A 23,683-nucleotide genomic window follows, 5' to 3' on the forward strand; every position below is an offset into this window, starting at 1 on the left:
GGGGGGCACTAAAGCACTCCAATGATATCTTCATTCAACACATGACAGTATTATGGTATGTGTGAATTAGTACCTATACTGCAAACTCGAAATTAAATGAAAAATAATTAACAGAACAGTACTTCTGTCAGTACTTCTGATCCATTTTGAGCCATCTATATAAGGACAAACAAAAATCATCTGCAGTGCTGTATAAAAGGTGAATTGCCCAACAGAGAGAATCCAAAAACTTAAAAAAAATATTTTTTAAATGAAAGAAAAAATATCCATCCATCCATTCACTTCCGCTTATCCTTTTCAGGGTCGCGGGGGGCGCTGGAGCCTATCCCAGCTGTCATAGGGCGAAGGCGGGGTACGCCCTGGACAGGTCGCCAGTCTGTCGCAGGGCTAACACACAGGGACAAACAACCATTCGCACTCACATTCACTCGCACATTTACACCTAGTGGCAATTTGGATTATCCAATTAACCTATCCCCACAAGCTGCATGTCTTTGGACGGTGGGAGGAAGCCGGAGTACCCGGAGAGAACCCACGCAAACACGGGGAGAACATGCAGACTCCACACAGAAAGACCCCGGCCTGATGGTGGAATTGAACTCAGGACCTTCTTGCTGTGCGGCAACAGTGCTAACCACCGTGCCACCGTGCTGCCAAAATATAAACAACTCAAATATTAACATTATATATTGGAAATCACCATTGCACCAATGAACCATTCAAGACCTATCAGTCATTTTCAAGTGCTCTCACCCCATAAGCTTGTTTTTCAGAAACTGTGCCTTTGAAGAGAGCTTTTGTCCATCAAGATTTAAAAGTATCTTCTGGAGGACTTCAAAGGTGCATTTAAGTTCTGGTGGGTAGCTCAGGTTCAAACAGTATATGAGTCCAAACAACAGAGCACATGCTTGTGCAATGTTACCCAAATCAGTGAGAGCCTCCACACCCTCAATCAGGACACCAATGTCCTCTGGGTCATCTTCAGGTTCAGCACCCTCCTTCTGGATGATGTACACCCCCATCACAGTTTGCTCCATGCAGCTTTTTGCCTCGCTGTCCGTATCCTACGTGAAAAAATATAAGACAACAAAGTAAAATTTAAGAGATTGTTTAAATAACTGTTTTTATGCTGTTCATAAAATCCAAGTAGTCAAAGTAATAAACAGAAAATTACACACCACTAAAGTAGTTGTTAGTAATTACTCCAATACATAAATTATAAAATACACCTCTCATGTCAAAAGAGGTGGCATAATTGACCTCTCACCGGGCCCTCCCCCAAAAGGGCCATTGTCCAATTACACATTATAGCAACCGTTACTGTGTCTGACAAACATTAACCTCAAGCAAGATGGTGAAGCGGTGTGCCCACCGATACCCCGAGAGATTGTGTCTGGAGGAGTTGTGTTCTTTCCATTCACAAAGTCAAAAACAACGTGAATGGATTAAACAGTGTGGATGGCCCCACTCCCAGGTAAATGTACCGAACATTATGAAGCATGTCTGCTCACACATTTGGGTACCCGTTGGTGCGCAGAGGAAACCATTTGTTTGTCGGACGTAGCAAGAGTAACTTAGGGGTACAGGACTCGAGAAAATGCTAATTCAGCAGCTAAAATAAAACAGGTATAGAAGTGTTAGTACAGTTGCATTTGAGGCAACGTCACAATTTGTATGAGAATGTTACAGTCAACATGCTGTCACAGTGACTCACCAAGTACTCCTTTATTAACTTCTCATAGTCTTCGTTTAGGTAGATGCACAAGGACTTCAAGATGCATTCTCGTCTGGTATGGATGTTGTCATGCTGGAGAGGAGGAGATAATATGAGCCAAAACCAGGCTATTTTTCTTAAAGCTAGGGTAATCAGTTAACTTGCATAATTATTCTTTAGGTTAGAGCCTGGCATGTACCATTTGTTAAGCCGAAACAAAATTGACAACTTCATCTCCAAATAAAAGTTATTTTTGCTGCCTATGACAAAGTCTACTCAATCCTAATACAAACCTTGGAGATGGCAAGTATGAGACCTCTTATTTTCTTTCCAGGTCTCCCTCCTTTGCTCAGAAAGATTTCCATTAAGCGTGGCGCGTTTTGGTCAAGCTCGGCAAAGAAAGTAGATAGCAGAGGCTTTGTGGTGATTCGCAGAAACTCCTTGTCAATCTGCAATAGAGAACAAATACATTGATTAATTGAGTGCTATGACTCAACTGTATATTTCACTCACTTCACATCCAAGCTGACTAAAGCTGCTTTTAGAAGACCATGCAGACATCAGTGCTGTCATTGATGACGGCTTCTGAGAAGCTTTTGGTCAATTATAAAATCTTAGCTGTGGCTGAAATATGCTGCCATCAGATGCTTTTCACAAAAGATTAAGCCATGACGGGATAAAGAGGGGTCTAGGGGCGGCGCCCGGGCTGTGACGTGCAGGGTTGCGTATACAGCGTCAGACGGAAGAGACCGGTAAACAGGTCTATAAACATTCAAGCAATAACCTATAATCATTTCTAATATGACACACTAAATTAAAATCACTTTAGGTTTAAAAACTTCAATAAATACAGATATTAAGAAACCCTCAGAGGAAAGCGATCCACATGTTTGTGATACTGCTGCGCATATGTTTAACCATCGAGCGTGTTTTCGAGATTTATGCTGCTGCTCAAATTAACCCGTTAGTTACGAGCTGGAGAAAATGTGCAATGAGCTGTCTGTGGCGAGGAGCTGCAGTTAGGAAGGCAAGAGGCAGACGGACGCAGCGCCTGCTTTAAAACACGACGAGAATAGTCCCTCTTTTCTTTCGGAACCACTCTAAATAATGGTAGCTTAGATTAAACTCCAGCTGTCTGACAATAAAGTGTGGAGGATTCTCCGTTTTAGCACAACGCCTGTCTGATCGGTCATACAGTCATGCCTCTGTTGCATTCACTGAACCCAGGAAAAGTCATAGCACTCAATTAGACTGATCCCTTCTGTGTAAAAAACAAATTAAAAAAAAAAAAATCACAGGTTGATAAACGTTTGTGGGTAAAGCTGAGAATGTCCTGGTCAGCCGAGGCCAGCACACATTCCATATGTCATCAGGAGACCTCCCTCTGTAGCGCAAAGACTTCATTCACAAGTCCAGCATTGAAGCAAAATTGCGGTAATATTACTATGAAGCTTGCAGGTACAGAATGCAGCAATATCTCGTTTCGCCAAGGCATAGTGGCACATTTAGAAGATACACCATTGCGGGAATATTACTCTGATATACCGCTACGTTGTGTCTTCTAAAAGAGGCTTAAAAAACAAATGCACAAATGTCTCTTCAATGTAGACCTGTAAAAAAGCAGACCAGAGTACCTGTATAACAGTAGAGGTTTTGGTTTAAGTGTTAACAGAATGCCATCTGAGGCTGTATTTACAACATTTTATGACGAGGTAGGATCCGGATGATTCTTATGTCCTGATACATAAAACCTACTAAATTAAATGGTACTTACTCTTTCACATTACTATTTTCAGTGATACAGGAACCAACAACAGATAGTACTTTTAGTTTTGGACTACAAAACATAAATTACATGCAACATCCAAATGCATTTTAACCACACTTGCCTCTCTCGCAGTGAACAGAGCTGGCCATCTGCTTTTGAAGTCTGCAACCATCGGCTGACCCTGAAGAACTTCTTGCCTTCTGTATGAGAAAGTCTTCTCCATTTTCGCACTCACAACAGAGTCATTATTTATTTTAGTCAACTCAGAAAGAATTGCAACTCTCTCCTGTTCCAGACTTTCTGATGTCTGTCCTTTTGGATGCTGTGGACAATAGTTAACTTCAGCTCTTTTGGGTTTCTTCACATTGAAGGCTGCCTGACGGTTGTCACCAGACTTGTTTTTGATGGAGTTTATGGTCACCTCTGTACATCCAAGGCCTCTCAGTTTGGTGCGGAGGTTAGCCATTTTATATTTTAGGCTAATCTTCCACCCATAACAGCCATTGAAAGACCCCTGCTCTCTAAGGCAAGGATGCTTTTTCACAAGAGCTTCTGCAACATCAGTCAGATCATTGTCTGTTGGGTAGGCTTTGAATTTGTATATTTCTTCAGCCAGTCGTTCCAGAATTTGGGATTTCAGTTTTGGTGAAGGGTTCAATAGAGTTCCCCCATTGGCGCAGGCAGTGTTGGCCTTCTCGAGTTCAAATTCTGCCTCATAGCTAAATTGTGGTACAGTGAAGACACTTGGCCAAACCCAGTGCCTTGAGGATGGTGAAGAACCTGAAGATGAAATAGGCTCTGTATCATCTGTGTCAGCAGAGGAGATGGATACAGACTCTGTTGCTTGGCTTTGAGAAGTTCTTGCATCTTCCTCCTGTGGGCTTTGCAAAAATATCACCTTAAGGGTGCCTTTGTCCTTTACTTCTGAGACATCTGACATATTCATGAACTCATTTCCAAAGTCCTCATCTTGATATTGAAGTCGAATATCTTGCTGCAATCCAAAACTTGTCTTTACTGTGTGGCACAAATCTTGAATTGAGACCGGTGTCCCTGCAGGAAGAATCAACTTCCTGGCATCATCTTCACCCAGAATTATCCGCAGTCTTAGGGGTGACGTCATTTTGAAGATCTGAAAAATATCAGCAATTCTTTTAGAAAAAGACACCGTTTGGCATATCAACAAGCAACAATTAGGGACCCTTGTGCTCTTCTGTGCAACTTTAAAAATACAAGTTTTTTTGTTGTGAAAACAAAGCAGAAATACATTAAAGGTTAAAACACAATTTCTCTTATCTGTTTAGACTAGAATGTAAAAAGAGCTTTCTGAGGCTACATCAGCCCAGAGACATAAGCAGTAGAATGAATACTTTAATTCTAACTAAAAAAGAAAAAAAAAAGAAAAAGAAGTTATGATGATGCTGCTGCAATACTGTAGAGGATGACAGACGCTGGCAGGTAATTACTTAATATATTGAAAACTTCACTGTACTTCAAAAGCAGATTTTTGGAAACAACAGGAATATCATCATCATCCATCCATCCATTATATATTCCGGTTATCCTTAATATCATCATCCTGCAGTAAAGTACAAATGAGAGACGACGCATGCTATGTGTAAACATTATACACTTTCATAATTATATGGACCTGTCTTAAGTCTGGTGACAAGGTGAGGCAAGGGCACAAATGATTTGGTAAAATTTGGGTGGCTCAAACAAAGTTGTAGGGAAGGAAATATTTGCTGAAGACTATCTTGTGTTTATGAAAATGTTCACAGTGAAAACAATATGGTGGAATTAGAAATTCTGTAATACTTTAATCAACCAAATCATAACAGGTTTCACTCAGAAAATGTAATTTTCAACAAATCTTTAGTTTTGTTTGATTTGTTGTGTTTTGAAATAAAAATCTTAGTTTTCTAATGCATACATAAAACTATTTTAAAATGAATTGTTTATTTTCAACAGCTAACAGACCAAATCAAAAGCATGACAATTTCACAAATGCTATAGGGCAGTGGTTCCCAAACTTTTTTTGCTGGGCCTCCCTTTGCTTTACAAGAAAAATGTTCGCCGCCCCCCCCCCCCCCCCCCCCCCCCCCCCACCTAACCCCCACACACACCCATATTTTGTTTTCAAACTCCATTGCGGTTTATTTCACACCTCAAACATTTAGTAAACAATTAAGCAAATACAAGTAAACTGCAATAAATTACAGGTAGTAATAAAATAATCTCCAAAGTCTTTTACGCTACGTCCACACTTCAACGGGTATTTTTGAAAACGCAGCTGTTTCTATGCGTTTGGGCCTTACGTCTGCATGTAAACGGCGTTTCGAATCACCGAAAACGGAAATTTATTTTTTAAAACGGCGTTTTTTGCGTTTACGTGTGGACGAGGAATACAGAGCCCATCACGCAACGTCAAAGGTATGTGCCTTTTTTCACGTCACGCTGTGCGCCACGTTATTGTTTACATGAGATGAATTGCAGAATGGGAGATAGAGACAAAATACTGATACTGTTAATCTGACTATCTTCAGGTTTTACACGCTTACATACACACACACAGTTACTGTCCCTCAATTTATAAAGGCAGAGGCGTCACGGTGTAATTATTTTACGTGTAGTTGTTTTTTTTTTCTGTGTAATAATATTCAACATTGCTATCAATACATTTCTCAAAAAATGCCTCTCTGTGCAAAATGGGTTCAAAAAAAGAAACAACTGTGGGATACTGTTAGTCCGTGATTTGAATCAGGGAAACAAATCGTGGCAGGATCAGCCTGATATTATTTGGATCCCACTGTAACTTTACTGTATAAGTAAAATGTCAGGAGTATTTATTTATTACAAGAAGTGTTTGTGAACTATAAATCAAGAATGTTGGATTCTGTTTGTCCGTGATTTGGACTATTGTACTATATCCGGGGGAAAGCCTGCAATAACATCAAAATGAGAGAGACTTTTAGTCAAAACACAGTCACGTTTAACCCCACAACACAAGCTTGAGGTTTCCAATGCAGATTTTAAGTGAGCCAAATGGAGTTCACGTGTTCTACACTCAAAAACGTCTGCAGTCAAAAACTGAATTTCATTTTTCTTTGCGACACAGAATCTACATATGTGTTCCCCAGAAAAATTTTCAACAAAACCTGCAAGCCCGTGAGCAGCTAGGTTATCAGCTATTACACAATTTACAGTGCCTTTAACAAACTCATTCAACTGAGCAATAAACACCGCGTTGCTCCAAGATCACAAGATCTTTTAACAGGGGTTCCAACACCTTTTCAAACCCAAATGTCTTTAAATCGTCACTTTTACAAAGAACAGCTAGGTAAATGGAGGAGAGTGCTGAATGAGAGCCTGGAGGCAAATTATCCAAGACCCAATAAATACCACAAAGCTTGTGTTTTTTGCGTGAGGTTCCAAGAGGATTGCAAACCTCAAAATCATCAATGTAAAGTGTAATGGAGATTCTCAATACGTCAACAGCTAAAAAGCTATTGGTTCTAAAGTGCTTGCCATCTCGGAAAGACCTGTAAACACTCAGACCATTAGCCAAATCCTCACTTTTTTCTTGTCCTATATGTTGCTCAATCACTCTATCAAGTATGTGATTATGACTCAATAATTCTTGCAATAACTTTAATAAAGGAATGTACTGAAATGACTTTCATTGATGAACAGATAAAATGTACTCAACAGGCTCTACGACCCTAAAGTTATGCTTATAGTATTGTTTTCTTTTAAATGAAGTTCCAAGAGGACCACACTTAGCTAAAACTTTTGATACAGGATTAGAAATGCACACTGTATTGGCAAGCTCCTCAACAACAGCCTGACCAATATGAAGGTTATGGCTCTTGAATACCTCTTCAACAGTTCGTTTTGTGATTGAAGTACAAGCAGAACTTAACAAAAAACTCAACTCCTCCACCAAGCCATCTACTGCTGTAGCTGGAATTTGAAATATATGTTCCAATTTTAACACTATCCCAGCTATTTTCTGTTCAACAAGATCTGTCAAATTTTCAGTGGAATGATTACTTCCTGACACCAACTCAGTTCCAACTTCAGGATCTAAAAAATCAGAGCAACTAGCACCTACACCTTCAGGGTCATCAGAATGTTGTGCTGAGTCAAAACACACCACTAAACCTACCTTGAAATCTTTAAGTGAATCTGAATGATGCTTCCTCTTTTTGTGTGAATAAAATGTACCAAAGATATTTGTCTTGAAAGAGCAGCCTGAAAATACACAAGTTACTGTCTCACTATTTCGTAAATGTGATCCAATATGTCCAAAATAATCTCTCTCTGTGGTAAGGTCACTGCAGTCACATAACTCACACCTAAAAGTGACTGAACTGACAGCTGTCTGTTTAAAATGAGAAGAATGACATCTGTAAACATGTGTTTTTAGTCCACACCAACTCTTAAATGTGCATGGACAATTTACATATATACAAAGATAACGCTGGCTGGGTCCATAATGGTGATGTAATCTACAGTGTTTCAATAATTTGTACCTACTACTCTCCCTGATGGAACAACGCTTGCACTGCCACATACAAGTCACTGAAAGAAAAAAAGAGAAGCAGTTTTAAGGATGGTTTTATTGGCACCTTTTTTTTTTCACTTTGATTAAATCATAAAACTATCATAAAAAATGTATGATGGTAAAAACTTACCATGTATTAAAGAGGAGGCACAAACAATCAGAAAAAGGGGGCAGCTTTCTTTGTGGTGTTACTATGGTAAAGAAAACAGACAAAATTATTTTATAAAAATTCCACAGTGGATTTTTTTTACTTTGTTTAACTAGTTTAACTTGCATTACCGCGAGAGGCCAAATGCTTAAAAAAAGGAGAGAGAAAGAAAGAAAGCAGAAATGCAAATGATAATAAAAAAAAAGTGAAGAAAGACCATGTCTTGCAATAACCGTCATTTAAAACCAAAGTGAATGCTAACAGAGATAGGTAAAAGTTTAATGAGACAACCATACTAGCTTTAGCTAACTTCATTTACTTTGAAAGTGAATTACAAACGTGTTAAATATTGAACTAAACATATCAATAACCGCTAAAAACACTATAAGACTAACTGCAAAAATGGGTAACAAAAAAAAGAAAAGCAATGAAGTGGAAATGCTAATAATAATATAAATATAGCCGGAGCGGATTAGAAATCAGGGCCCGTATCCCTAAAGAGTCTTTGTGCAAAAAGTGGCTCCTAGCGGCCAAATTCTAAGAAAATTCTCAGAGTCATGACGTTTTCTTAGAATTTCCCCTAAAAGTGACACGACAATCCCAGTTAATATAAAAGCTATTCCTCAAGATTCCTAGCGCTTAAAAGGGCTCCTAAGGCGAGATCTGCTAAGAGCAGGGAAGAGGACTTTTAGTGGCTTAGGAGTTCCCCTAAGCAGCTGCACAAAATGGCCAACAGAAGAGGCAGGAGAGATGTCCTGCAAACACTGGATGACAGGGAATTATTGAGACGCTACAGATTGGATCGTGCAGGAATAATGTTTGTGGTGGATCTCCTTAGAGATGCAATTACTTCACCAACTCGACGCCACAACGCTATTACACCGGAGACGAAAGTAATCACAACCCTGAGGTATTTGGCAATCGGGAAAATGCAACAATGCAGCAGTGATGACTTGGGTCTGTCCCAATCCTCCGTCAGCAGAGTCATCACCCAAACACTGACAGCTTTGTCAACCTAATATTGTGACACAATTTGTTTCATTCCTGCTGGATGCCCACACTTTACACACACATAAAAGGGCATTTATGGACATTGCAGGATTCCCTGGCGTTGTGGGTGTAATTGATGGAACACATGTGAGAATAATTGCGCCATCAGAGGACGAGGCTGTCTTTGTTAACAGGAGGAATTTCCACAGCATCAATGTGCAAATAGTGTTCAATGCGGCCAGTAAGATTTTGGACATTGTGGCAAAATGGCCAAGCTCCACACATGATGCGAGAATGCTCTCCGAGAGTGGCATCAGACAGCTTTTTGAGAGACGCTATGTGCCAGCTAATTGCCACTTGTTAGGGGACAGTGGCTACCCATGCAAACCATGGCTCCTTACACCTTACCTCCAGCCACGCCAAGGGCCCCAACTAAACTATAACAGGTAAGCCAAACAATACAAAAACCACGGAAATGAAATGCAAGCAATATGTTAGAGCATCCAAGTAGTGCAATATTTCCATCAAATAATTAAAGGTCTCTGTATTTTATTGTAGGGCCCACAAGACAACAAGAGCGGTGGTGGAGCGTGGCATAGGCCAGCTTAAGAGGCGCTTTCATGTTCTCCACGGAGAGGTGCGGCTGAGGCCTGAAAAAGTCAGCAAAGTCATCATAGCCTGTGCAATATTACACAATATTTGCAAGGTTAGACAGATTGCAGAACCTCTGGAGGATGAGGATGAAGACAACGATGAGGATGGTGGTGAAGAAGATATTTACATTCCACAGGGGAACCTAGCCCAGAGTGGACTGCCTTACAGGGCAAACTTCACAAATTTACATTTTAGGCAAGCTGTAGCCCCATGTCTTTTGAGAACTTGTGATGGTATTAAGAACTACCACAGTTTTACTGCACATCACCTGCAATTGTTAAATGCAAGACACAGAACACAATCTGTAAATGGTTTATTTTTTAGGTGTTCAATTTTAAGGCGGTAGTACTCCTCCTGAAGGGAAAGGACTTTTTTTTTGTTGTTCAAACACATCAATTGTGAGTTGCAATCTGCTCTCCTGCAGGGATGCTGACGGAGCAGGTGCTGCGGATGGGAATGGTGTTTGATCCGCCGGGCTATCCTGAGTAGCAGCTGCAGATGGTTCAGGCAGCAGTCTCATCGGCAAACTTGATGGGCCCGGTTCTTGTGATGGCTCCATGCTACAGAAATACATAGGCCTAGTTTAATTATTGTTTTGATTAAATTAATTTGATACAATGAGCATGGATAACACATGAAATGGCTTCTGCAATGAATAAACACTGTAGATATGAATAACCCTGTGTCCTACCTTTGCTGCACTTCAAGGGCCTGCATCATTGATGTGTCAATGCCTGTTGGCAGCCCGGTGACACTGACCTCAGAGTGTCCCAGGACTTGAAAGACAGTGTCGGCCACCTGGGACAGCCGCTTTGCAGGTGGTCCACCCCCTAGAAAGAAACAGTCAATGAACACAGTACTTAGGCATGTAAATTAACTTTGCCAGCAGGAGCAAGTTGCCAGATTATGTGGTAGGCTATAATATTTTGCTCACCTGTGAGTGAGGATTCCCGCTTGTGTGCTGCAATCTCATCTTTTGCCTTGGACTGCAGCACATACCACCTTTTCTCACAATCGTCGCCTATCCGCACCACCAGTGGAAAAGAGGCATTGATTGTTTGGGATATTGTGTCCCAGGCGCGCCTCTTGCCTTGGCTAGTGACAGTTGGGCCAAATTTTCCTCGTAACATACCTTTATGTTCGTTCACCAACTGGGCCAGCAACAAACCTTGCTCCTCAGTCCAGTTCGGCTTGCGAGTCCTTTTTTTCTCCATTTTCTGTGTTTGTAGGATATTTGTTAACAAGCCTTTATAAATAGACCAGCCAGCAATCACAGACATTGATAAAAGCTGAGCCGTGTTACCCTCGTTAAGACCACACTGGACTTGTAACGTTGTGATTTCTACTTCATTAGGGACAGCCCCTTGAGATAGGCCATCTTGTTTTCAATGGGGTCCATATGGGAGTGAAAGTACAAAATATGCCAGCTAGGATGTTAATATGAGCAAATAAGACACGAATCATTATTTGAACAGGGTGTAATGAGTTTAAGTTTTCACATATTTTAGATTTTAATGTTAGGCTATAACCCCTACAGCTTACTATTCATTTTCCAGATATTTTCTTGAATGTGAAATATTATTTACAATTACAGTCAGCATAAGATTAGAGTGTATAATTATGTTTATTGATTTGAGGGTACATCCTTTGCTCATTCTCACCAAAAGCTCATTTCCATCAAACTTGTAGGATCAACCAATCACGGCTTTTGAAATGATGACTCATACCTAGCAACGGGGTCAACCACACCTCCTCACTAAGATAGGATTTTCCATCCATTCCTTGCTCAGAGTTCACTGCAAATGTTCTGGAATCACTTCTAAGCTAAAACTCCTGGCAAGGAATTTTTAGGTTAAGTTAGGAGCTCTCTGAGAGGATTCTCAGAATCTTTAGGGATACGGGCCCATGTATTAGACGGTACCGATTGGCACCGTCTAATACCCGATTTTCACTGTATTTGCTCCACTCCTGCTGTCTAATGACAACTTAAACATTTGGAATTAAAAACATTGTTAAACAATTAACCAACAGAACAACTTCGTTTGACTAAGATATTTTCAGTTATTTATTACTTACCTGTATTGTGGAAGATTCCGCTGAGGAAAACGGCAGTTCACTGAACACATATAACTTTCTCCGCGTTCCCGCCTCTTCACTTCTGGGAAGTTTGAGCATGCGCACTAGGCATCGGTTTTAGAGTTGTTGATTTAAAATAATTACATTTAATTGAACTGAAGAATGCAAATCTAGTTCATTAAACTTTTTGTTATTTTATGTTAAACCAACAACTGATAATGATTTAAAAACCTAAACTCAATATGTTCATGTTAAATAGACAAATGTCTATTGAATTAATCAAACAACTGCCTTAGTTGACTTTTTTGAGTGTGTAACTTTTGATAGAAGACTCAGACACACGTATTTATGGCTTTATCTTATAGAATTCAACACGCCCGTGCTGGGAAAATAGGTTTTGCAGCTGTTTGAGCTAACATTTTCAAATTCACACCAGTCCGCCATCCTCCGTGACTTTTGACCTAGCACGTTTTTGCTAGCTGTGGCAGCCGTCCACGGAGGAGGTATCCAGGAAAACTAGTCGATAGTAAAAGATAAGCCAATAGGAGCAAAGGTCCAGCCCACTCACACTGATTGACAGACAAAGTCATTCTGCTGAAAAGTCGCATTATGAAATAAATAGGCCATTGGGAAAAACGGGATTTTGAAATAAAGACTGACTTTGAAAAAAGGCCATTTTGGATTAAAAACGGCTGGAAATAAATAAAATGCCTCAGAAATAATCTCTGTTATTGTGAAAAATAATGACCATGAAATAATATTTCACAATAATAAGTAAATTTATATAGCAGAATGCAATATATTTCACAATAATGAGCTTTTTTTTTCAAAATGTGTTCCATTATTTCACAATATCATTCTCACATTACATATCTGTGTCTTATTTATTCACATAGTTATTTATTTCATCATGTCCTATTTATTTATTTAATTTTGAACACTTTGGAGTTCCATACAGCTAGAGACCTCACTAACCAATGGGTGACATTACAGTGGCTACATCAATCTGTTATATAAAGTGCATGGTTGGGCCACCATGCAGTATATATAGTATATACTTTTTATAGTCTGTGACATGCATATTTTTGGGAAACAGCACAGATGTTACAGTTTTTTCAAAGGAAACATGAAATCTCCTCATAATATTGTATAATATATGCTGTTTTATGCTAAGTGTAAAAAGTATAAAATGTGTTGCTTCAAGTTTGAGGAGAAGTTAATGTTTGCCAAGTGTGTGTCTTCTTCTTTCAGCTACTCCCTTTAAGGGTCACCATAGGATTAGGATCTTCTAATTGTTACTCCAGCCCTCTGCATGTCCTCCTTCATTAAATCCATGAACCTCCTGTGAGGTCTTCCTCTTTTACTCCTGCGTCGCAGTGCCATCTTCAACATGGTCTGTCCAATATATCCACTATCGCTCCTCTGAACATGTCCAAACCATCTCAATTTGCTTCTCTAACTTTTTCTCCAAAATATCAACTTGAGCTATCCCTGTGATATATACATTTCTAATCTTGTTCATGCTGGTTTCTTTCAATCTTAACATATTCAACTCCATCACCTCCAGCTTGGCCTCCCGTCTTTTTGCGTCTCCGAACCATACATTATAGCAAGTCTCACTACCATCTTGTAATCTCGCTTTCAGTCATGCTGCCATCCTTTTACCACAAATCACTCTTTCACTCTATCCACCCTGCCTGGACTCTTCTTCACCTTTCTTGTGCGCTGTCTTGTATGTTCACTTTTTCACCCGTCTCCCTCTCATTCACACACATGTATTCTGTCTTGCTTTTTCAGACTTTTATTCCTCTACTCTCCAGAAAAGAGTGAACTCCACCTCACTAGGTCCTCTTCCCCTTGCCCCTTCCTACAGATCAGCGTTGTCTGGAAACATCATAGTCCACAAAGAGTCCTGTCTGACCTCATCTGTTAACCTGTCCGTCACAAGAAGGGGATCAGAGCCGATCACTGATGTAACCTCGCCCCGGCCTTGAGCCTGTTACTCCTACCACACAGCTCAGTACCACTCTAGCTGTTCTCGTCCCACCTAACACCAAATTCACATACTTCTCTGCCACTCCTGACTTCCTCACACAGTGCGACTCTTATTACCCTATCACATTGTTGGCAAATGTGTGTATGGATACATATCTAAATGCTGCTCGTGTCATATCGGCGAATAGACTAACAGAGCAGTGAGAATAGCCGGTAAATTACAGCCGGTAAATTCTTCCAGCATCCGTGATGTAACACACGTGAAACTCTTCAATACCCCACGTTACATCATGACCTTCACAGGCCCACTAAATGCGTCTGCCCTGCCCGTGCCAAAACCGCGAACATCCAAAAACCACCGGTATATATTTAATCTTTATATGAGACAGCTTTATTCTTTAATTAATGTCAGTTTTTCCAATCGATTTGCATATTCGATTTTAAACTGTTGTTTTAGGCATTTTACTATCGATGAAAAATAATCAGGCAGTCATTGTAGAGCCCATTTCGGGGTCCTTGAGCGGTGCATGGTGCAACATGTGTTGGATAATTCGAGAAGAAGCTTCGCAGTTCTTTTGCCGTTGCAGTCCAGAGGCGAGCAGTCTTGTTGGAGCTGAGCTCTATGCGGTTTTCTGAGGAGACGCTGCGTTAAAGTCTGAAGAGGCTCGGAAAGCTGAAATATTTTAGCATTCCTTCGCTGCCGAACTATCTGAAGAGTGTGCTTTGACTTAAAACGCTGTAGTTTAAAATTGAAGTTAGCAAGCCTGTTAGCTGAGTTGTGAAAATGTTGAGCGTCGCCCGAAGCGTTTCAAGGACTCTTCCCACGAGGAGCAACATCAGAAGCGTTTCGTCCTTGATTAAAAAGGTAAATGTCAAACAGTTAAGTAGATGTATGAGCGTTGCATTACGATGTGGCCATTAGCTTCCTAACTTTAGATGCTAACAGCGTAAGCTTGAGGACAGCATATTTAGTCGTGGTTAGATCATTACTGTGTCACTAACAAGGAGCACAGTCCAGCAGACACTGTAATAAATGTGTGTCACGAGAAGAGATGTGCAATAACAACATAGTATTGAGTCGCCGCTCTAGCATTCGATGTGCTGCTGTGTTTCATATCTGTGGGGCTAAGCTAACGCGTGCTAGCTCACTCCATTTGATACCGGACCTACCTGGCAGCTGTTATTCAAAGAGCGGTCATTAGAGAAGCAGGTACTACTTGCTTCGTCATCTGCTTAAATATTTTGCTTTAGTGTGTGAGTTTTAATGTTCGTTTTGAGCTGGTTCCAAGGCTGTAGCAGAGCTGTGGGTCTGTGACCTTCAGTGAGGCGTCCCCTCCTCCAGCACCAGCACTCCAGCTCCACAGTTTAAGTAACGCATTTAGAGCTCGATCTTCTACAGGCTTCGCTTAGCTGGATCCCACTATTAAGAATGGTTTCTTGTCACATGTGCTTGTTTGTGACTCCGATAATGTTATCTATGCTTTGGTTCTTCCAATTTTCATCATCCTGTTTTATTTTTTTTAATTATACTTGGATCTTTCCTTTTGAGGTTCAAAATGTCGAATTTTGTGAGTTCATCGCAGATATTTTGTCTTAGTTAACAGCTGTGTAACTGCGTTGTTCTTTATTCTCAGGCATGCTGGACCGGCTTCCAACCAGATGCTCTTAGAGCCCTCTCCAGGAGAGACTATGCGTGAGTATCAACATTAAAGTGCCTGCATTATATGAACGTGCACTGAAAGCATGACGTTGGTGCTGGTTTGGCAATTTTTGTCTTTTAGAGGTAAAACTATACATTCACTTCCTGTGATTCATATTCCCAATTTAAGACTTTTTTTTTTTTTTTGTCACCAAACAGAATGCCATATTCTGTATTGGTATTTCTAAATAGAAGTCTGAGAAATTTGGATCTTTTGATGTAAACATGAGGTCTGCTGAGTTTGTCACTATCAGTGTATGTGCTGCAGGTCTGAAGCCGTCAAAGGTGCAGTCATTGGGATTGACCTGGGAACCACAAACTCATGTGTTGCAGTCATGGAGGGCAAACAGGCCAAGGTGATGCTTTAGATGATTCACATGTTTGTTTGTTTGTTTGTTTAAGCCCCTATCTTTAATCTAGCAGTATCTATGGAAATGGAACCCACCCTGAGTGCTGATACTAGAGAACTTCTAAGTGGGTAAACTAAATGTTGTGTTAATTAACTCAATGAAAGTTTGTTACTGTACGTGTAAGTAAACCAGAACAGGAAAAAAAAATCAGACTGGCCAAATAGATGGGCTCGTTGACACTGATGCAGCATTACTCAAGAGCCTCACTGCCCCAGGATATGATTGATAACAAAAGTTAAACATCAGATCAGTGCATCCCTGGTAAAGAAATGGGTACCTTTGTGTAAACAGAATCCAAAGTTATTTTTTTCTCTGTAGTTTTTCTACCGTTTTGAGAAAAAACTAAAAAACATTAGGTTTTTTTTTTGTTTGTTTTTTGTTTTTTTTTTCTCTTCTTCCTCCAACTTTAAAAACCGGGGTTGATTGATGAATCTGATCTGGTAAACAATGATTCCTCCAATCTAAATGTTTTCTCATCTATGTTCAGGTGCTGGAGAACGCAGAGGGAGCCAGGACAACTCCTTCAGTCATTGCTTTCACAGCAGATGGTGAGCGTCTGGTGGGCATGCCTGCTAAACGCCAGGCTGTTACCAACCCTCAGAACACATTGTATGCTACCAAAAGACTGATTGGACGGCGCTTTGAAGACCCAGAGGTCCAGAAAGATCTGTGAGTTCATTTCTGGCCTTTTAAAAGATTCTCAATTATTGCATTTAAATCTCAAATCCAAGGTTTATTTTTTAAATGTTGGATATAATGAAAGAAATAAACTTAGCCGGGTAAAAAAATGACCTTTTTTCCATCAACAGGAAGAATGTTCCCTACAAAATTGTGCGTGCATCAAATGGTGATGCTTGGGTTGAGGCTCATGGCAAAATGTACTCCCCTAGCCAGGCAGGAGCCTTTGTTCTTATGAAGATGAAAGAGACTGCAGGTATAGTTGTGCAGACAGTCAAAAGATAATTTAAATGTTTTGCACATGTGAGCATTAGTTTTGACTACTTCATATTCATGTGGTAGAGAGCTATCTGGGAAGCACGGTGAAGAATGCTGTGATCACTGTTCCAGCCTACTTCAATGACTCTCAGAGACAGGTATGCACACAAAGGCTTTCTATTGAAGGAAACGTTGCTAAACGTTTTCACATGAGCACCAAAATATTAATGTTTAAAAGCTGATGTCAGGCCTCCACCAGGGTCTTTTAAGAAAAGCTCAGCTTTTGAGAAGTGAATTATTGTTTTCCTGCTGTGACACTGAGAAGATTCAGGGGTTACTAACTGTAGCAGACTGTATCATGTTTCCACTAGGGTGGAGCAACTTGCAGCACCTTTTTACGTAAATCTATTTAAACCTCCGAAAACATGTTTAACTGATGCATACATACTTAAAATATAGTTTTAAATTCAGTTAGAATGTGATTTATAAATTGTATTGTCCCTATGATACTGATATTTTATCCCCTCCACAGATTTGTGTCATGCAGTATGCCTTCATTGTTTAACTGATGCTATTTTTGGAACATAAAAACGATTCAGACATCCAGGCAGGAGAGCACCGAATCACTGTTAACCCAATTCACACAGGATAGAATAATTTGTTCAAGTTCATGTTCAAATCACCAACCTGATTTATAATCAATACATGTATATTTTAAGGCAGCGGTCCCCAACCTTTTTTGGTTGGGGACCGCTGAGGAAGTCAGGAGTGACCGGTTTATGCCAGATAATATTTTCACGGACCGGTCTTTAAGGTGTCGCGGATAAATACAACAAAATAAAACCAGTACCGGTACCGAAAAAAAGAAGATTTATTCATAACACGCGTGAAAAGACCCAGGAAAACCGAGTTAACGATAAAAATGATAACAAAATAACGCTGAAAACCGATAAAAACCCTGAAAACCATACATTTCACACCTGAGCCTCAACTCTCGCGGCCCGGTACCAGTCCGAGGCCCGGGGGTTGGGGACCGCTGTTTTAAGGTATAGTGTAATTCATCATATACTCATTATCATTATTGAGTATTATTCATCATTATTTTCAGTTTTAAAAGTAGCTCATAGTATCTGCAGGTTGCCACAGTAACTGCAGATAAATTCCTGATGCTCTAGGTCAAGCGGGATGAAACCTGGATTATTTTCCCCTTCTTGGCACATTCACTGATGGTGTACCAGCCAGAACGAACTGCATTCCCATACTAAAATCATAAGGAATATCCTTCCAAGCGAGCAGCTCTGTTTCTTCTTCTTTTTTTTTGCTGTTCAAAGTTTTTGATAAGACTAGTCTACCTCAGTCTCAGAGCAGTTAAGGTGATATGTAGATGTCAGATAATTAGCTTCTGTGTTGCTGCTTTGGAATGCACTTGATGATAGAAGTAACAATTCATCTTCAATACTTGTGTCAACTTGTTTCTTTGACAGGCCACCAAAGATGCCGGGCAGATCGCTGGTCTGAGCGTCCTGCGTGTGATTAACGAGCCAACTGCTGCAGCTCTGGCCTATGGCCTGGACAAGACCCAAGATAAGATGTGAGTGGAAGAGAAAAAACCTTCTGATGTTTACTGCTATGCTTAGGAGTATCAGTACTTGCTAAGAAAGATGATAGATGATCCTGTACATAGAAGAATACAACTACTCGCTCTGTTGTTGTGTTAACCTGTATGAATGTGTTTCCAGTATTGCTGTGTATGATCTAGGTGGAGGTACGTTTGACATCTCAATCCTGGAGATCCAGAAGGGAGTTTTTGAGGTGAAGTCCACCAATGGTGACACCTTCCTTGGAGGAGAGGACTTTGATCAGCACCTCCTCAGACACATTGTCAAGGAGTTCAAGAGAGAGGTGGGTATTCTAACAGTCTTAAAGCCTTGATCTAGTTGTGAAGTTTTGCATTTTCAACCTGCGCTGTTTCTTTTCAGTCTGGTGTAGACCTGACGAAGGACAACATGGCTCTTCAGAGAGTCAGAGAGGCTGCGGAGAAGGCAAAGTGTGAGCTGTCCTCTTCACTGCAGGTACTACCAGCTTTTATCCTCATGGGAAGCTAATGAGTTTGTGTAGTTGTATGAAATGGTGACACTAAATGGCTGATGTATCACAGATGCTTTAGGATGTTTTGATTTTGGTTACTGCTCGTCATCACATGTCTCAGTGCATGTTGTGTGCCAGCTCTCAGTCAGCTGTCCAGATAATCTGTCTCTGGCTCAGTGTTACAGTGCTGGTAGATGAAGCTCCTGTTTTTTTGCTTCAGTGCAGCAGGTTCTGTTTTAGAATCCGCTGCTGCTGTGCTGCTACAGGACTTGGCCCAGTGAGAGTGGACTGTCCTGATTCTGACCGCAGGCCAGGCCTAGTACAGGGTCACACAAAATGAACCACAGTGCCGAGTTTAAAAGCATTTTGTAACTGTTTAAATACTCAGTGATCGTCCTTCTTTCTGTCTTACAGACTGACATCAACCTCCCCTACCTGACTATGGATGCCTCCGGTCCCAAACATCTTAACATGAAGCTGACTCGTGCTCAGTTTGAAGGTATTGTGGCTGACCTTATCCGCCGCACCGTGGCTCCTTGCCAGAAGGCCATGCAGGATGCTGAAGTGTCCAAAGGAGACATCGGAGAGGTGCTGCTGGTGGGAGGCATGACACGCATGCCCAAGGTACACAAGACAGATGTTTAAAACCACCAAAGTGCATGAAATAACTCAGGGTGTAAATACTTTATACTTGTGGGACTAGATGGAGTAAACGAGTAAGTTCTGCAGCTTCCATGGCAACAAATAATTAACAGTAGACAAAGTGGTACACACCACAAATGTGTGGTCTGGTTTGGGGACATAATGACATTTATACACTGCAAATGGGTGTATTTTTTTGTAGTTGAGCTAACATGCGGTGCACTTTAGGGTTCGGCAGCTTGACAGTTGAATTGTTGGCTCATTACCAGCTCATTAACTTTGACGTGATCTCTATCTCCACAACCCTAGTGCACCGACAATAAGAACATAGATTTGAACAGTGCCTTTACAAAAGAGTAAATAAGCAACGTTTTCTGCATTTTGAATATGATTTTTATAATTGGTTCTTGTTTCTAAAATGCTGATTTTAATGCATGCATAACTCATAATTGACACTTTTTCTTCACCTCCGCCCTGCAGGTTCAGCAGACAGTCCAGGATCTGTTTGGCCGAGCCCCCAGCAAGTCTGTGAACCCTGATGAAGCTGTCGCTATTGGAGCAGCCATCCAGGGTGGCGTTCTGGCTGGCGATGTAACCGATGTGCTGCTTTTGGATGTGACCCCACTGTCGCTGGGTATCGAGACTCTGGGTGGTGTCTTTACCAAGCTCATCAACAGGAACACCACAATTCCCACCAAGAAGAGCCAGGTACTTAAAGCAGGACTGCAGTCCCACAGTCTCAGTGAAGCCCCATGTGATCTACAGTGTCACATGTTCCCCTCCAGGTGTTCTCCACAGCAGCTGATGGACAGACTCAGGTGGAGATCAAAGTGTGCCAGGGTGAGAGAGAGATGGCAACAGACAACAAGTTGCTGGGTCAGTTTACTCTGGTAGGAATCCCTCCAGCCCCTCGCGGAGTCCCTCAGATCGAGGTCACATTCGACATCGACGCCAACGGCATCGTCCATGTGTCGGCCAAGGACAAAGGCACAGGCCGCGAGCAGCAGAGTCAGTGCACACAGTAAACCAGTCTGAAAGCTGAGAACTTTGGGTTTTTTTTGTTTTTTTTCCCCACTTCATGTGTTAGCAAGTCAAGCTAAAAGACATTTCAAACTGCAGAAAATAATCTGCATTATTAGATAAATATTAACACTTAACTTGGTTGAGTTTTACAGTTGTTGCTAAGACAGACTAGATAGGGAGGTTAATATTTATGCATGTTACTGTAATCAATTGGGACAGCAAATAGCCCTTACTCAGTCTTGTTTCAGACAACTGTTTTTTTTTTTGTTTTTTTTTCCTGCATTATGACTCGGTTTGAATTGGTGTCTGTAAAAGTCAAAGCGCACATATAAATATCTCATTTCCTCCTTTACAGTTGTGATCCAGTCATCAGGAGGTCTCAGTAAAGATGACATTGAGAATATGATCAAGAATGCTGAGAAGTATGCAGAAGAGGACCGGAGGAGGAAGGTAACAGTCAAACTGAAAAGAGAAAAGTCAGGGGTGAAATCTCACCGTCTTGATTGATGGGCACTTTATTGTCAACATAACTCAGTGCAACACAGAAAATGTGCATCTTAAAACACATAAATCAGTTCAGACTTATTTATACAAGGCTCATTCCTAATTGGTCATCTCAAGACACTTTATGTTGAGCAGACTTGAAACTAGCTGCAAACAAAGGACTCCAATGCCGTTTCGCCCCCAGTTACATCTGTTCAGTTGGCTTACAGGCATTTCCACATTGGACTTTTAGGCCTAGAAGTTGCACACGTCTTACATACAGATGATGGTTCACCACTGTGTCTGTGGTTTTAGTATCTGGTAAATACTGAGTTGTCTTGCTGCAGGACCGTGTGGAGGCTGTCAACATGGCTGAGGGCATCATCCATGACACAGAATCCAAGATGGAAGAGTTCAAGGACCAGCTCCCTGCTGATGAGGTAATGCTGTAGACTTTGTTGTAATTTACTCAGATTAAATTAATGTTTTGTGCTTGATTTTTGTCTTATTTTTTTCCCCCTATTTTTGTGAAATCAGTGCACCAAGCTGAAGGAGGAGATTTCAAAGGTCAGGAATCTGCTGACCAATAAGGACTCTGAGACAGGAGAGAACATCAAGCAGACCGCAACCAACTTGCAGCAGGCATCACTCAAACTGTTTGAAATGGCCTACAAGAAGGTAGAAAGCTTTTACTTACCTTGAAATTGCGTATGTCAGTGTGTGCTGTACTGTAAAAGTCTTGACCAGACCCTCATTTTATTACATTTTGCTTCCAAGAATCTTTTGAATCAGAAAAATGCTAACAGTAACAGGAATAAGAGTATTTTTGGACAAACAAGTTGACTACCAAAGAGCTATTGGCTGAAAACAAGGCATATCTTAGTATGTGCAGTGTCCATAAAAATTTGGGAAAACTAGAGGTGAACAAACCCAAAAGAAGTAAAAGGTCACACAGATTACAGCGGTTTTGCAGCAATGTGGACTTTGTAAAATTCTGCTCAGTGTTTGTGAAAGTCTTTAATTCCTTTTGTTCCTGCAGATGGCAGCAGAGCGGGATAGCAGCAGCAGCAGCAGCAGCAGTTCCAGTTCTTCAGAAGGAGAGAAGAAAGAAGGCCAACAGTAGATCTTATTAGTACTTGGCTGTCATGAGATGACCATGACAGCAGAGGACTGTTGGGCTTGTGTGGTGGACTAGGCGGAACGATGATCGCCCGAGTCATTCTTGCGTAACACAACATTCTACTGTGTTTTGGCAGTAAAATAGAAAAGATAAATGTCAGTGTATGTTCCTCCGTGTCCCATGATATCCTATTTCTAATTTAACTGTCTGGGGAAAAAAAAAAAGTTGTTTATTTTTACAAAGATGTTAATTTCCATTCTGAGGTAGTGAAACATTTTCTTGTTGAAGATATCACATTTTCTTTTGTTCAGTTTCTCAAAGTGGGATGCTCGTTCATAGCACTTATTTGTACCGGTTCACTCTGAGAGGTGTGGTACAGAGCGCTGAATAAGAAAAGTCTCCTTTTGGTGTACTCTATTAACATCTCGGAAGGCTGCCAGTCCCCCTCCCTGTTGTCCTGAGTGCACTCCATTGACTTGCATTCATTTCGTCACTTGTAACGACTGGTTTGTGATCATGTGGTCACATTTTCTGGCATCATGCCAATTCCTTAAACAGTAAATTCAAAGTATGTCTGTGAGATGAGAATTTTAAGAATATAAGTATGTGAGAAACTCCCTTTTGGCTCTTAAAATGCACTTCTTTGGTCACCTTAAACCGAGCATGGGTTGAACACAACACATGATGGGACAGCTAACTAGATGCTGAAATGACATCATGGCTCACTTCTGACAGACAACAGGAGAAAGAAGAGTCATGCATGAGGAGTGTGGAGCAACTGTGTCATTCATTGACGGCCAGAAACTGCTCTGTGTACAGTGACTCGCTGTGTTGAGTACTCTACTTTAAAAAGAAGCAGGAAGTAGTGTATTGAATTGAAAGTTCTGTTTATTGTGAAGGTATGGGATGGGTGATTATATTAATGAAGTGAAAACTGAGAATCATAGTAACTTGCCTTTTTTTTTTTTTTTTTTTTTTTTTTTTTTTTTTAATAAAAATGTGAAATATGTGAGTGTTGTGGGTTTTTTTTTTCTTTTCTTCATGTGTTTTATTCTTTCTAGTATTTGCCACGTTCCTGATTTTATTTTCTTGCGCATTTGTGATACTTGCTTGTTTCATATAATGAAACTTTAATATTGGACAGAGACAGTGTGAGCAAAGAAATCAGTTTTTGAAAAAACAGTGCCATTAAGGGAGAAAAGAGAGCCAGGTAGGCTTGGTTCTATGTGTACAAGTTGTTGCTCCAGAAACCTAAAAGCGAAGTGTTCCCCGCTTACCAGCAAAAACCGCAATCAAGCATTAGTGATGACTATCAATGAGCCTTTCATACCACTGTGAGGGAATTTTGGACCACCCTTCTTTACAGAATT

At 40.7% G+C, this 23,683-nt stretch overlaps 2 protein-coding genes across 2 annotated transcripts; one reads left to right on the top strand and one right to left on the bottom strand.

Annotated features, from left to right (window-relative positions):
• Nucleotides 1-278: 278 nt before the first annotated feature.
• On the bottom strand, nt 279-3,948 carry LOC134634362 (uncharacterized). Its single transcript, XM_063483522.2, has 5 exons — nt 3,847-3,948; nt 2,008-2,163; nt 1,715-1,807; nt 754-1,064; nt 279-387 (listed from the first exon to the last, which is right to left on the bottom strand). The coding sequence occupies exons 1-5, from the start codon at nt 3,946-3,948 to the stop codon at nt 279-281; spliced, it is 771 nt and encodes a 256-aa protein (XP_063339592.2).
• A 10,512-nt stretch (nt 3,949-14,460) lies between these two features.
• On the top strand, nt 14,461-23,265 carry hspa9 (heat shock protein 9). Its single transcript, XM_063498873.1, has 16 exons — nt 14,461-14,777; nt 15,547-15,605; nt 15,880-15,967; nt 16,509-16,690; nt 16,831-16,955; nt 17,042-17,115; nt 18,442-18,548; nt 18,697-18,859; nt 18,937-19,029; nt 19,460-19,669; nt 20,168-20,395; nt 20,473-20,695; nt 21,066-21,160; nt 21,541-21,633; nt 21,731-21,871; nt 22,233-23,265. The coding sequence occupies exons 1-16, from the start codon at nt 14,697-14,699 to the stop codon at nt 22,314-22,316; spliced, it is 2,046 nt and encodes a 681-aa protein (XP_063354943.1). The 5' UTR covers nt 14,461-14,696; the 3' UTR covers nt 22,317-23,265.
• The last annotated feature ends 418 nt before the right edge of the window (nt 23,266-23,683 follow it).

This window comes from Pelmatolapia mariae, linkage group LG2 (genome assembly GCF_036321145.2).
Source record: "Pelmatolapia mariae isolate MD_Pm_ZW linkage group LG2, Pm_UMD_F_2, whole genome shotgun sequence".
Lineage (NCBI taxonomy): Eukaryota > Metazoa > Chordata > Actinopteri > Cichliformes > Cichlidae > Pelmatolapia > Pelmatolapia mariae.

What these genes read in the sequence shown, in the direction of transcription:
- LOC134634362 (XM_063483522.2), bottom strand. Translation starts at nt 3,948, where the DNA reads ATGGCTAACCTCCGCACCAAACTGAGAGGCCTTGGATGTACAGAGGTG. An exon ending in TCATACTTGCCATCTCCAAG is followed by an intron (nt 1,808 to 2,007) that starts GTTTGTATTAGG and finishes CCTCCTCTCCAG; the next exon opens with CATGACAACATCCATACCAG. An exon ending in AGTTAATAAAGGAGTACTTG is followed by an intron (nt 1,065 to 1,714) that starts GTGAGTCACTGT and finishes TTTTTCACGTAG; the next exon opens with GATACGGACAGCGAGGCAAA.
- hspa9 (XM_063498873.1), top strand. Translation starts at nt 14,697, where the DNA reads ATGTTGAGCGTCGCCCGAAGCGTTTCAAGGACTCTTCCCACGAGGAGC. An exon ending in TGGAGGGCAAACAGGCCAAG is followed by an intron (nt 15,968 to 16,508) that starts GTGATGCTTTAG and finishes ATCTATGTTCAG; the next exon opens with GTGCTGGAGAACGCAGAGGG. An exon ending in TCAAGGAGTTCAAGAGAGAG is followed by an intron (nt 18,860 to 18,936) that starts GTGGGTATTCTA and finishes GTTTCTTTTCAG; the next exon opens with TCTGGTGTAGACCTGACGAA.